At 39.0% G+C, this 12,181-nt stretch overlaps 2 protein-coding genes across 3 annotated transcripts; one reads left to right on the forward strand and one right to left on the reverse strand.

Annotated features, from left to right (window-relative positions):
• Positions 1–893: 893 nt before the first annotated feature.
• On the reverse strand, positions 894–8,277 carry twnk (twinkle mtDNA helicase). 2 transcript variants are annotated; one of them, XM_059324011.1, is made up of 7 exons: positions 8,207–8,277; positions 7,340–7,988; positions 5,946–6,648; positions 4,065–4,305; positions 2,357–2,464; positions 2,100–2,241; positions 894–1,457 (listed from the first exon to the last, which is right to left on the reverse strand). In XM_059324011.1, the coding sequence occupies exons 2-7, from the start codon at positions 7,964–7,966 to the stop codon at positions 1,119–1,121; spliced, it is 2,160 nt and encodes a 719-aa protein (XP_059179994.1). In that variant the 5' UTR covers positions 7,967–7,988; positions 8,207–8,277; the 3' UTR covers positions 894–1,118. The 2 variants fall into 2 exon arrangements, with proteins under 2 accessions (XP_059179994.1, XP_059179993.1); XM_059324010.1 differs by having other exon boundaries at positions 8,097–8,250.
• A 551-nt stretch (positions 8,278–8,828) lies between these two features.
• Positions 8,829–11,978, forward strand: mrpl43 (mitochondrial ribosomal protein L43). The gene is made up of 3 exons (XM_059324421.1): positions 8,829–9,103; positions 10,084–10,190; positions 11,408–11,978. Exons 1-3 carry the CDS (start codon positions 8,973–8,975, stop codon positions 11,623–11,625), a joined length of 456 nt encoding a protein of 151 aa, XP_059180404.1. The 5' UTR covers positions 8,829–8,972; the 3' UTR covers positions 11,626–11,978.
• Positions 11,979–12,181: the final 203 nt, after the last annotated feature.

Below are 12,181 nucleotides of genomic sequence, written 5' to 3' on the forward strand. Positions count from 1 at the left end.
GGCTTACATTTAATGAAGACCTAAAATCCAGTGTCTCAAAATGTTTAATATTACAAAAGACGTATTCTAAAAAGTATGTTTAATATGGAAATGTTGGCTTCTGAAAAGTATGACCATCCATATGCACTCAATACTTGGTTGGGGCTATTTGACTTGAACTAATGGAAATGGACTTTTCTATCATACTGTAATGTATTGAGATTGCCCTACTACTGGATGCTTGAAAATACCTCTGGATAAATAAAGTATCAATCTATCTGTCCGTCTGTCTATCCAATTAAAATTGTTGCATTATTCATTACATGTCTATCAGGGATAAATAGAACTCTGCAACATGTTACATTTGAAAAGTAACCTTACTGAAATGATTACCCGAGTTAAAATGATGCAACAGTCACAGCAGGAGGTGGAAAATGAGGCCAAAGATCTCTGATGTTCATACAAATTGCCAATAGAACCGAAACTCTGGGGGAATATAGTTGTTGCAGTGCTGCAGAACAGCGCATATTCATGTTAATATGAGATTCTGCACACCAAAGCCTAGAGACAGAGCTAAATGAAATGCACATGTCTGCAGCTGGTTGTTAATCAGGGCAGTTATGTTAATTATCATCAGCTTCTCTGTCATGTTTGAAGCACACGCTGCCCCCTGCTGGACAGACACAAAAACACAGACAAAAAGCTGCATCACAAGCATTTTTTATTTTATAAAAAGCAGCTCATTCAATAACTCATCATGGTACAAAAAATCCGTAGAAAGCACACTATGATATTGTGCAAGTGCTCAATGTTTTAGCATGAAATACTGAACAGTTAAGCAGTAATTTATCAGCACTTTTAACGGAGTCTTTATATACAGTAGTATCTGCATAGAAAAGCTTAACATAAACTGACACTTTTCCATTTTTATTTCACATTCTGGTTGAAACTTTCAGACTTTTGCTCCATAATGAAATACTTTTTTAATAACCTAAAGTTTTCTTGATTAGGGTTAGGGTTAGTCTACAATCAGAGCTAATTTCAGCAAAGTTTAACTTGGTTTGATTGACATAAAACTGTCTAACAGTGAGATGTAAATGTGGTGAAACTGCCCCACATGATCCATTAGTTATACTCTGTTATACTTGCTGCTGCATGCTTTCATTTCCAGCTGCAGGATTAACAGTTCGTGGAGTCTTTGTCGTTTTGGCGGCTTTCTCCTTTTTCACCTCGTCCTTCTTCACAACCACCTCGCTGCCTTCGCCCTCCTCGCTCTCCGGCTTCGGGGTGACCTTCCTCAGCTTGTGCTTGCCCTTGATGGGAGTAGCGAACGTGAGCGAGGACTTGATGAAGTCCAGCGGGAAGATGCCCACGTCTCCGTCGAATCGGTTCTTGGTGACCTGCAGCGACCTGCGGCCCGGACACGTCACCAGCTTCTTCTCCTGCAGGATCAGCACGTTGTCGGCTTCTTGGCTCGCCTGGGGGAGGTCAAAGGTCAAGATGAAAAGAGGGTCAGGGTGCTTGTATTTTTTATTTATGCATTATTTTATGATCATGGTCATTTTGTGCCTTTTTTGTCATTTGTCTCTTTTTTTGTCATTTGTGTCTTTTTTTTTGTCATTTGGTGTCTTTTTTGGTCATTTTGTGGTCAATTTGTGTCTTTTTTTGTCATTTTGTTTCCTTTTTTTGGTCATTTGGTGTCTTTTTTGGTCAATTTGTGTCTTTTTTTGTCATTTTGTTTCCTTTTTTCAGTCATTTTGTGTCTTTTTTTGTCATTTTGTGCCTTTGTGGTCATTTTGTTTCTTTTTGGGCCATTTTATGTCTTTTTTGGTCATTTTGTGTGTTTTGTGGTCAATTTGATTCTTTTTTGGGTCATTTTGTGTCTTTTCTGACAAATCCCAAAGTATCCCAAAATTCGTCGTATCAACTGAGTTTGTATGATCTGAACTGTGTGTGAGAGATTCTATTCAGTGAGCGGGGGTCGCAGACAACATGCATGTTAAATTGGGGGTCGTGACTCAAAAAGGTTGAGAACCACTGACATAGAGTCACTTCATGTGTTCTATGTTGTGCAAATTAATTCTAGGACAGTTTAGTTGTGTAACAGAACGTCGTCGTACCTTTGCTGAACCGAAGATGGACGCCGTCTGCAGCTCTCGGTCGTCCTCCTCTTTTCTCGGGTGGATGATCAGAGTGACGTGGCAGCTGCTGTTGGTGGCAAACTTCCTGAACGCTCCGATAATGTGGTCCTGGACCGCAAACCTGGACACAGGAAACATCATTTATTTACATATTCATGATGGGAAATCCACAACCTTCGCAGTATCTCCTGTGGCCCCTTGGGAGCATTAACTGCCCACCCCCAGTCTGAACTCACTTGTCCACCGAGAGGTTCTCCTGTCCCATCATGAACTGCAGGTTGTCGATGATGACGTGGTTGATGTCGTACAGGTAGACAGCATGCTGCATCGTGTCCAGCACCGCCCTGAACAAGAGTTAGACCAAAAATAATTCATAGAAAAATATAATATCATATTAATATTTATTTCACAGCAGGTGAGTCAATAAACTAAACTCACATTCATGTACTTTCTACTTCAAAGAAGTTCTTCAGCTTTAAGGCTGAAATTAATGATTATAAAACTAGATTCAATTTATTAAACTAGATCAGGAAAATAAAATAAATACATTTTGGAAAGGTCACAGAAAGGAGGGTAGACTCATCCTTAATAAAAATAAATAAATAATAATTTAAAAAAAACACGATTTTAATCTCTGGTGGAATTGTCAGTGTGCACACCCAGAAAATAAAAATACGTTTTCAGACATTACAGTTAATAAAAGAACCAGTGGATCTGTGACTTAAATGCATGTGATATAAATAAATCAATTAATTAAAATTAATCAAACTCACAAGGTGCAATGAGATTTGAGCAGCTTGCACGGATAAAAAGCATGCAATTAAAAAAAGCATCCAAACAAACAAATAAATAAATAAACACTAAATGTGGAAAAGTCAAAACGTGGAATAAAATCTAGTAATAAATAACTTTGCAAAAGACAAAAAAAAAGACCAGATAAAAGGGTCAAACAGCGTATATATTTACAAAAAAACAAGTTTCTGAGCCAACATCCTTAGTTATCTTCGTACTGTTTTCACTTGGATATAGGTCATTAAGGATGGGTACCAAATTCGGTACTTTTATAGGTACCGACCGAATTCCGTCGGTACTACCGAGTACCGATTCATGTAAAATCAAACGGTACCATGTTTCGGTACCTAAACGGCGTTAACTTTAAACTGATCATTGATTTCAACCCGTTTTCATTTAACGTCTTTGATTAACAAGCGTGCTGACGATCTTTTTTATTTTTTTATTTACCTCCTCGTCTGGCCACTAGCCACTAGCTGCTCTAGGTCTTCTAGCCGCCAGCTGCTATCTCTCCAATGTCTCTACCCGGGCTTGGCCTTCGTCTGCCTCCAGATTAGACCTTCCTTACTCCGTTTGCTCTCTCCATTCTTCTGTAGACCAGTCATTAGCAGCTAGCAGCTAGCTGCTGCATCTCTGGTCCTCCGCTAATACTCCGCTCTTCAACTCAGGAATATTACCTGCCACTTTACTCCAAACTGCCTCGCTGAAATTAAATCCCTCAGACTCCCGCGTCATCCTCTATATGTGCACAGAGCAGCCCGACTCAACTTTGTTTATTCCATCATGCTATGCCCACAATACTGTCTGGCCGGTGCTCCGCCCACAGCTACGACGTCATCACAACAAATTACACGTGCACCTGCAACCTTTTTTTTCCTCCTCCGTGCCACCTGAGAGCTCCTCTGCATTCTTTGATAACATTGCAACCTTCATGTTACAAAATGCACGTTGCTCAACAATAAAGCACTGCTCATCCTGACCGTATCGGTTCAAATGTGAAAGGTACCCATCCCTATAGGTCATAAGTCTTGATTTCTGTTTTTATATAATTATTTGATGTCCTGACACTCACTGAACATCTACAGTTGCATCTTTCCAGCTGGGACTAAAAAGAAACACGTCTGTATCCACTGAAACTGTGCCGAGACTCACTTGATGTTCTGCTGCCCGTGGAACGTCATGAAGTAGAGCGGCAGCTCCTCAAACTTGTCGGCCCAGAAGTCGTACTGCTCCAGGTTCTCCTCCAGACGCTGCATGGCGAACTGCGTCAGCATAATCTTGGCCAGACGCACGTTGTTGATCTCGAAGCTTCCCCACAGCGTGTTGACGCCCTGCATGCACAGATCCAGAGCCAGCTCGCTGATGAAGGTGGTCTTCCCACTGCCGGTCGGACCTGGAGACAACAACACAAACACAATCAGACTAATACAGATAGAATCTGAGATATGGGAAGAAAAACTGCTTCCTGCTGGAAGTTCAGGAGCCAGAAAACTAAAACAATGAGCTTAAAAACACTAAAACAGTCAGAGGGGAACTTCAGAGTCGGGTCATAATCCTTGCAACACTTTGCACATTATACATTAATTCTTAATCAGCTGCTGTTTGATTTGATGCCATTAGAATACCTTACATGTAAATAACACTAAAACATAGCAATTCTATAAAATGTGGGAACCCTTTGTGAACTATATGCAGCCTAATGTCGTCATGCTGCAGAGATTTTCTTGCAGATTATCGCTGTAACTTCTTGTTTTACGAGTATAAATATGAGCTGATGTTCTGTGATTTTGGTTTGTTTTTCTCTCCTGTGGATTTCATAAAGCATCCATTTTCTACTTATTGTAAAAATGTAGAAAGCTGGTAAAAACACATCAGTTTCAAACATTATCAAACCAAAGCTATATTTTTAATTATTTGGGTTGTCCCAACTTCTATTCAAAATGGAAAGAAATCAATGATAAGTATCATTCAATTTCAAATCAAAAGCAGGATTGGTGAACAACAAAATTGTCTTCAGCTAATCGACTAAAAGATTTTTTTTTTTAAGCTGAATTCAAAGAACATTCTGAGATAATCTCTGGCAAACACAAGATTGAAAGTGCTGCTTTTGCATGATTCTTTGCAAAGAAACTCTTGTTTTGTTTGTTAAATGAACCAATCAAGTAGTCATTAACTAGAAGTGGTGGTGGCGGGGGGGGACGATACAGCATAGTATCGTGAATTTGATATGATTTTGCATGGCAACATTATATCGATTCATAGCCGCCAAGTATTGATATTTAGCGTTCAGAAAGGCCAGCAAGCCATCAGTATTTCTGCCGTTTTTTCCCGCCGGCCACAGCAGGCTCACTTTTATGAATATCCTGGTATCATATGAAACTAGAAGATCTAAGGAATAATCTATCGGCACCATGTGCATCAGGATATCGTGTCAGGAAGTTGTGGAAATAATGCTGCAAAGTTAGCCTATTTTTATGTTTCATTCAGAAACATTGAGAGCAGTGAAGCTCGTTGTTTGGGAAAGTTTGATAAAATGCTGCAGTTGTTGTCGTCCATACATGTTTGATATCAGTTCAGTTCAATTTGACTGAATACTTTGTTGGTCAGTCTGTGGGTTTGACTCTCATTGTGGAGAAATAAAAATACTGAAGTCAGATGAATACACTGAAAATTTTCTCTTATTTGACAAAACAATTCTTGATTTAATTTAATTTTGTGGACACAAAATGTATTTAAACAGTTAAATCGCAATATATTGTATCAATACTCACCATATCACAAAATGCTTAAAATCACAATAATATCGTATCGTGACTCAAGTGTGGGGATAAAATCGTATCGTGGGGCCTCTGGGGATTCACACCATTGCGTCAGTGCCAAGAGAAAAACGTTTTAAATCTAAAACTGGATGAAATCAGGACCTTTAAATACAAAGTGTTATTGAATCATGGATTTGGAAAACAGTGACACCACAATTGAGTATAATTTCTTGAAAAACACCCGATGACTGACCAACATAATGTGTTTTTGTACCTGTGAAGACGGTCAGCTCCCCCTTGCGGTGCCCCTTCAGGATCCTGTTGAGCTCCTGAAACCTGGACCACTTCACCCCGGCCACCTGCTCCGTGTTCGCCAGCTCTCCGTACACGTCGTCTCGGAGCTGCCTAAAGGACACGATGGACTTGTGCGCGGCGGGGATGGAGGACTGGACGATGTGGCTGAGGTTCTTCCCCCGGGCCAGCGCCTCCACGGGGCAGGGCCGGTCCTCGCCGGGCCTCACCAGCGAGCAGCGCCGCAGACCCAGCTTACGGGAGAAGATCTTGGAGGCCTCCCAGGAGCGCATGTCTCCTCCCAGCCACAGCTTCACGCGCTTGAACTGCTCCAGGTACGGCAGCAGGATGGGGGGCAGGCAGCTGACGCCGCGGGGCAGAGCCACGCTGGGCAGCCCCGTGGCCTGGCTCACGGCCAGAGAGTCCAGCTCGTTTCCGGTCAGCACCACCTCCGAGTCCATCCGGCCCACCAGGGGGAGGCCGAACAGGTTGTGGTAGGAGTGATTCCTTGGGACGGTAGCTTCATTATAAGTGACTCTGTCTGTGTCGGAGCTCTGGGCGGAGAGAAGCTTCAGTCCCTTCAGGGAGGAATCAGGACCTCCGAACCAGGGGAAGACCAGACTCTTGGTCGGCTTAAAGAGCCTCACAGAAAACCTCTTCAGGGTCGCGTTAGAGATCTTTGTGATCTGGAACAAAACATTAGTAAAGAACATCAGCAGTTGAAGAAATTCTTAAGATATTAGAATAATTTCTCTAGTCTTATGACGGTGACCTTAAAGCTTTTTGATTGTCCACTCCATGTTTGAACGTGAAAAATCTAAAATATTAGATAATATACAATATAATAGATAAGGAAAAGATCATCTGACCTACATATTTTTTGGGTCATTTTCTATCTTTTTTGGTGATATTATGTCTTCATTTTTGGTAATATTGTAACATTCATGACACTTGTGAGCACTCGGGAAAGTTGTATATATATATTCCATTATATTCTAATTTTTGAAAATAATTTATCATAAAAAATTCAACTTTCTTTTCTAATTTCTGTCATTCTAACTGTGTTATTCTGCACAAAGACATTTTTGAGTTGTTCCCACTTCTAGCCATGATTGAGCCACGATCACAAGGACAGTGAGCAATGAAAAACATTTTGAGAAAACGTTTTGGGTAATTTTACTTATTTTTTGTGTGTCTTTTTTTATTCATTTTACATTGTTATTTGGACAATTCAAATCTTTTTTTGGGGCAATTTTACTTTTTTTTGTCATTTTGTATCTTTTTTTGGTGATGTTACTGTGTTACAGTGAGCAACAACAACAAAAACGCCCTGAAACAGCTTTTTATGTTTTTTCATCAGGTTCTCCTGAACAATACCTGGAACATGGTTTTAACCAGCTGAGCCTCGTCCTCCTGGAGCTCACTGAAGGGCACCGAGCTGGACCAGATCCTCTGCACCTCCCTCAGCTCCCTCTCCCGCTCCTCTTGCTCCTCCACGCTCTCCGGGTACCCCAGCAGCACATGTGGGCTGAGGAAGTCCTGCTCCTCCGCCTGCATCACCTCCAGGCAGTCCTGCAGGTCCTCCCAGCTGCCCTCCACCAGCGTGTCTTTGCACAGGAACTGGCCCGTGGTTTTGTCCACGAACAGGGAGAAGCTGTCCTTCCTGGCACCCGGCTGGACGAAGATGCTGGGGACGTGGAGGCAGCTGTAGCCGTCGTGGAAGGAAATGTCTTTGGAGCGTAGATAATGTTTGATGTCTGTGACTGTGATGGGACTCACAGGGAGCTCCACAGTGGATTTAGCATCCTTTTTATAAGCCCGAGTCCAGCTGGGCGCCAGGAAGTGGCCTTTACTGTGAAGCTGGAGCCCACATGGCCTGTGAAGGAGTCTCTGTGTGAGGAGTGTCACACTGAGGGAGGGACAGTGTCTCTGGGGGACAAACCTCCGGGTTGCCACCTGCAGGAGACAGGTGGTGCCCCTCTGCAGCCAGCTCCTCCACATCATTTACCTGCTGAGGACATCAAACCTGTAATAGACGTGAAAAAACGAGAGGAAGAAACAGAAAAGATGATATGTCTCTGATGACCTATGCTAGTTGAGTCAAAGACAGTGGTGCAGAAAAACGTTATTTTACCTTCAAACGGGAAGAAAAATCACAAGAAAATGACCCTGAATGTTCGTGAAAGCCTCAACTAGAAATACAAAACGTTTACTTAAGGATAAACACAGAAAAAAGCAGCTTACTGTCTCTAGTGTCTGCTACACATTTTCCTCCATGCTCCTTCACCCGGGCTTTTCAGTGTGTCTTCAAAACAAGTCCGTGTGGAACATACGGCGGAAGGTACCGCAGTGAACGTTTTGATTTTTACATTTCAAGACATGTTAAATATGCGTATGTAAAATATGTATTATCATATTTTTTTCTTACACTATATTTTCTTAATTGTAATTATTTTTTTCAAGGTAGCCTACCGAACTGTGTGTATATGTTTTTGCTAGCTACATTCCAGTTTGACATTTCAGAGTCTAAAATATTATTTAAAAAAATAGTTATGATAATAAATATATTATATTTATATATATATATATTGTCTTATATATTTATATATATATTTATATATTTTATCTTTAATATCTTTCCATTATTATAGAAAAATTTGGTTTTTGGTTCTTTCAAAAACCCAAGAAAAGAGCATTTGTTTAATAAAATAAAAATAAAACACATTTTTAAAAAGATACTGAACTGCAATTATATATTTTTTAATACTAGATCTATTTATACGTCAGATTTCAAAACCTTTTTAAATATAAAAAAATATGTATTTTATTTTGTTAACGGAAGTTTTATTGTGAAGTCTCTGACTGTGTTGCACTCCGGAGCATATCACCGACGGACCGCGCTGTGTCCATGCCCGTCAACTCGTCCTTTGCTAATGCCGCTGCTAAGCTAATGTTGATTTCTGTTCAGCGTTTGTTTACATGAGTAAAATATATTAATTAAAATATAACGATGACGTCCAGAGGGACCCCGAGCCGCTTCCTGTGCAGCGTCCTGCAGAACGGAATCGGTCGATATGTTACTCAGCTGAAACGAGTTTCCATCGTCTTCTCTAAAAACGGTCAGAGCTCTCTGGGAGTCAGGTAATAATAACACAATATCACATATGATATCATGTTAAAATAATCTGTACAGGTGAAGAGAAAATCCTGCACTAACTGAGTGAAATTACAGCTGGTGGAATGTAACTAATTACTATTTTATGTAGCTTTATTCTTCTACTTCATTACATTTTAGGTGCAAATATTGTACATTTTACTCCACTACATGTAGCTCACAGCTGTAGTTACTTTTTAGGTCGAGATTTAACATAAAAACATGATACATTTAAACGGATTAAATATATTTTTTTAAATAACTTTCATAATAGTATATTAAGGAGTTAAAATGAACCCTAAATTATTACCTTTAAAAAAAATTAAAAGTTGCATAAATGCTCGGACAATAATAATAATATGAATAATATGAATACTTTTTCCTGCGCTTTGTGTTGCTTAATAAATGTTAGTAATTTTTTTTAACCAATTTTGTCTACGGTTTCTTGCTTTTGTTTTTTATTATGTAAAGTGTCTGTGTACATTTTTAAAGTGCTTTATAAATAGAATGTATTATTTTGTTGTTATTATTATTATTATTATTATTAAAGGATCAAAAGTAAAAGTACTCATAATGGTGTAAAATTGCCCCTGCTTTGTTGTATAACATATTGTTGTACTTGAATATATATTATTAGACTGAGACAGACTTTATTGTCCTTTTACACATAAAAAAAATGCACATTGAACAAAATTCTGTAGCATTGGCTCACAGTGATTGTCCTCTGGAATGTCAGATAAATGAAGTATAAATATAAAACGGTAAAAATAGAATATTTAGCTTGCACAGTAGTGTAGCAGCAGAAAGTATTATTATTATTATTACTTTATTTATATGACAGCTTTAGTAGTGGAACGTAACTAAGCGTGGGCTTAACTACACATTTAAGATACTTTACTTGATTGTTTTCATTTTAAAGCACTCATGATACTTCTACCCCACTAAAATAAATCTTTTCTGTTTTCAGGGAGTTCATTGAGGAGGGAGTGGTGGATTATGCCAAGAAGAACCCTGGAACTGTCGTCTACGTGTCTCCTAAGTCCTGCAGGATTCCTAAAATAGTTGCAGAATACTGTAAGCTCATGACTTTCCATCCACTTTACTGCACATTTTTAAATATAGAAAAATTTTTTTTTTTAATTTCCTAAATATTTTCTAAAGAGTTTCTTGAAAAGTGCGATGATAATATATCTTATATTGATAAATGAATTAATGTATAATTCATTATTATATATTATTGATGTTGTTGTTATCTCTAAGTCATTTCTTTTAAACTTATTTTATTTCATCTCGATGATCCACCCAATATCAAAACTGCCTCCTGGGAAGTCCTGATACATACAGTAAAACCACAAAAAAATGAATAAAATTCTGCCTTTTTATTATTAGTATTATTGTTAATGATATGATTCAATCATTTCTGGGTACCAAACACATACTTTGGCCTGCTAAAACATCTAAAATCCTTTACTTTTTCTCACAGAGAAGTTTGTAGCTGATCTTTTCCAGGGTTAATGAAATATTTATTGCCCCTCTGGGAATTTGCTTTGCACATAGAACATAAAAAATATACAGTCATGGAAAAAAATATTAGACCACCCTTGTTTTCTCTAATTTCTTGCTCATTTTAATGGCTGGTACAACTAAAGGTACATTTGTTTGGACAAATATAATGATAACAACAAAAATAGCTGATAAGAGTTGAATTTACGAGCTGATATCTAGACATTTTCCATGAGTTTTATTGATAATAACCAAAATCATTATTAAAATGTCTAGATATCAGCTCTTAAATTCAACTCTTATCAGCTATTTTAGTTGTTATCATTATCATTGTCCAAACAAATGTACCTTTAGTAGTACCAGGCATTAAAGTGAACAAGACATTGAAGAAAACAATGGCCTAATATTTTTTCCATGATTGAATAAAAAGACATTACAACACAATATATAACATAAGACAGGCATCATAAGAACCATAACTGCAATATTGTCATCAATCTCTCTCTCTCTCTTTTTGTTTTGTTTATGTTAAAAAATCATAAAAAATGAACCACAGTAAAGTAGTAATTACTTGTAGATCCTGTAGGGGGCAGTATAACACCGTTTTTTTCTGAGACCTCCGTTCAGGCTGAAGTGAAAAGCCTCTTGGAGGTTTAAAATGACTTCATATGTTCTTGTTTCCTTTCACTCTGGGCAGTTTCTGCAGCAAGAAACAGTTCAGTTCAGTTTGTCTCTTTTAAACTCACTGGCACTCTGTTATCGCCTCTCTCTCTTTCTCTCTGCGGCAGTAAACGGCAGCGTGAGGGAGGAACTCATCACCAGCAAAACAGCTCCACAGATTTCAGAGCTTTTGACCAAACTGACCAACCAGTCCGGCCTCGACATCATCCGCATCCGCAAACGCTTCCACACGGACAACCCGAGCATCCAGGGCCAGTGGCACCCGTTCACCAACAGACCGCCGTCCATCGGGGTCATCAGGCCGCAGGAACAGGACCCTAAATGAGGACTAAAGCCAAAACTAGTGTTAAATTAAACTGTTCCTGCAAGATATGTCTTTGTTTTAAAGCTTCAGTCTGGTCAAGCAGTTCATGTTGCAGCAGTTTGTTGCTCTTCACATTTTTCCCCTTGTTTGGTGGCAGCTCTACAGAGAACATTTCCATCTCTGAATGCCACATTTGAAGAGACTTCACATAAATTCTCTGGAGGCTTTTGTCAGATGGCCTTATACAAACAAAAAAAAGCAGATAACTGTGTTTTTATCTCAAGGTTATTTGACGATTCATTGTAGTAAAGAGCAGCACTTGGGCGCAGAGTTGTAATGAAATGATAATAATAAAAAGAATGTTATTGTGCAAACGTGGCATTGGTGTTTTAAATTTAGATCTTTTGAGTCGTTTTTTCTAGCAGCTCGTCAGAAGAAAATCAGAGCCGAGCTGCCGCTTCATTCTGCCCGACTGATTCAACTGCACTTAAAATACTTCACAGACAAGATAAGAGATCAGAGGTACAGCTTTTTATCTGTACGACACGAGGGACTGTACATGTTTTTTTACAGTTTA

The sequence above is a fragment of the Centropristis striata genome, chromosome 21 (genome assembly GCF_030273125.1).
Source record: "Centropristis striata isolate RG_2023a ecotype Rhode Island chromosome 21, C.striata_1.0, whole genome shotgun sequence".
Lineage (NCBI taxonomy): Eukaryota > Metazoa > Chordata > Actinopteri > Perciformes > Serranidae > Centropristis > Centropristis striata.

Coding starts and splice junctions, on each gene's coding strand:
- twnk (XM_059324011.1), bottom strand. CDS start 7,966: ATGATGTGGAGGAGCTGGCTGCAGAGGGGCACCACCTGTCTCCTGCAG. Junction 6,649..7,339: donor TGGTTAAAACCATGTTCCAG/GTATTGTTCAGG, acceptor GTTTTGTTCCAG/ATCACAAAGATCTCTAACGC. Junction 4,306..5,945: donor GGAGCTGACCGTCTTCACAG/GTACAAAAACAC, acceptor TGTTGTCTCCAG/GTCCGACCGGCAGTGGGAAG.
- mrpl43 (XM_059324421.1), top strand. CDS start 8,973: ATGACGTCCAGAGGGACCCCGAGCCGCTTCCTGTGCAGCGTCCTGCAG. Junction 9,104..10,083: donor CAGAGCTCTCTGGGAGTCAG/GTAATAATAACA, acceptor TTCTGTTTTCAG/GGAGTTCATTGAGGAGGGAG. Junction 10,191..11,407: donor TAAAATAGTTGCAGAATACT/GTAAGCTCATGA, acceptor TCTCTGCGGCAG/TAAACGGCAGCGTGAGGGAG.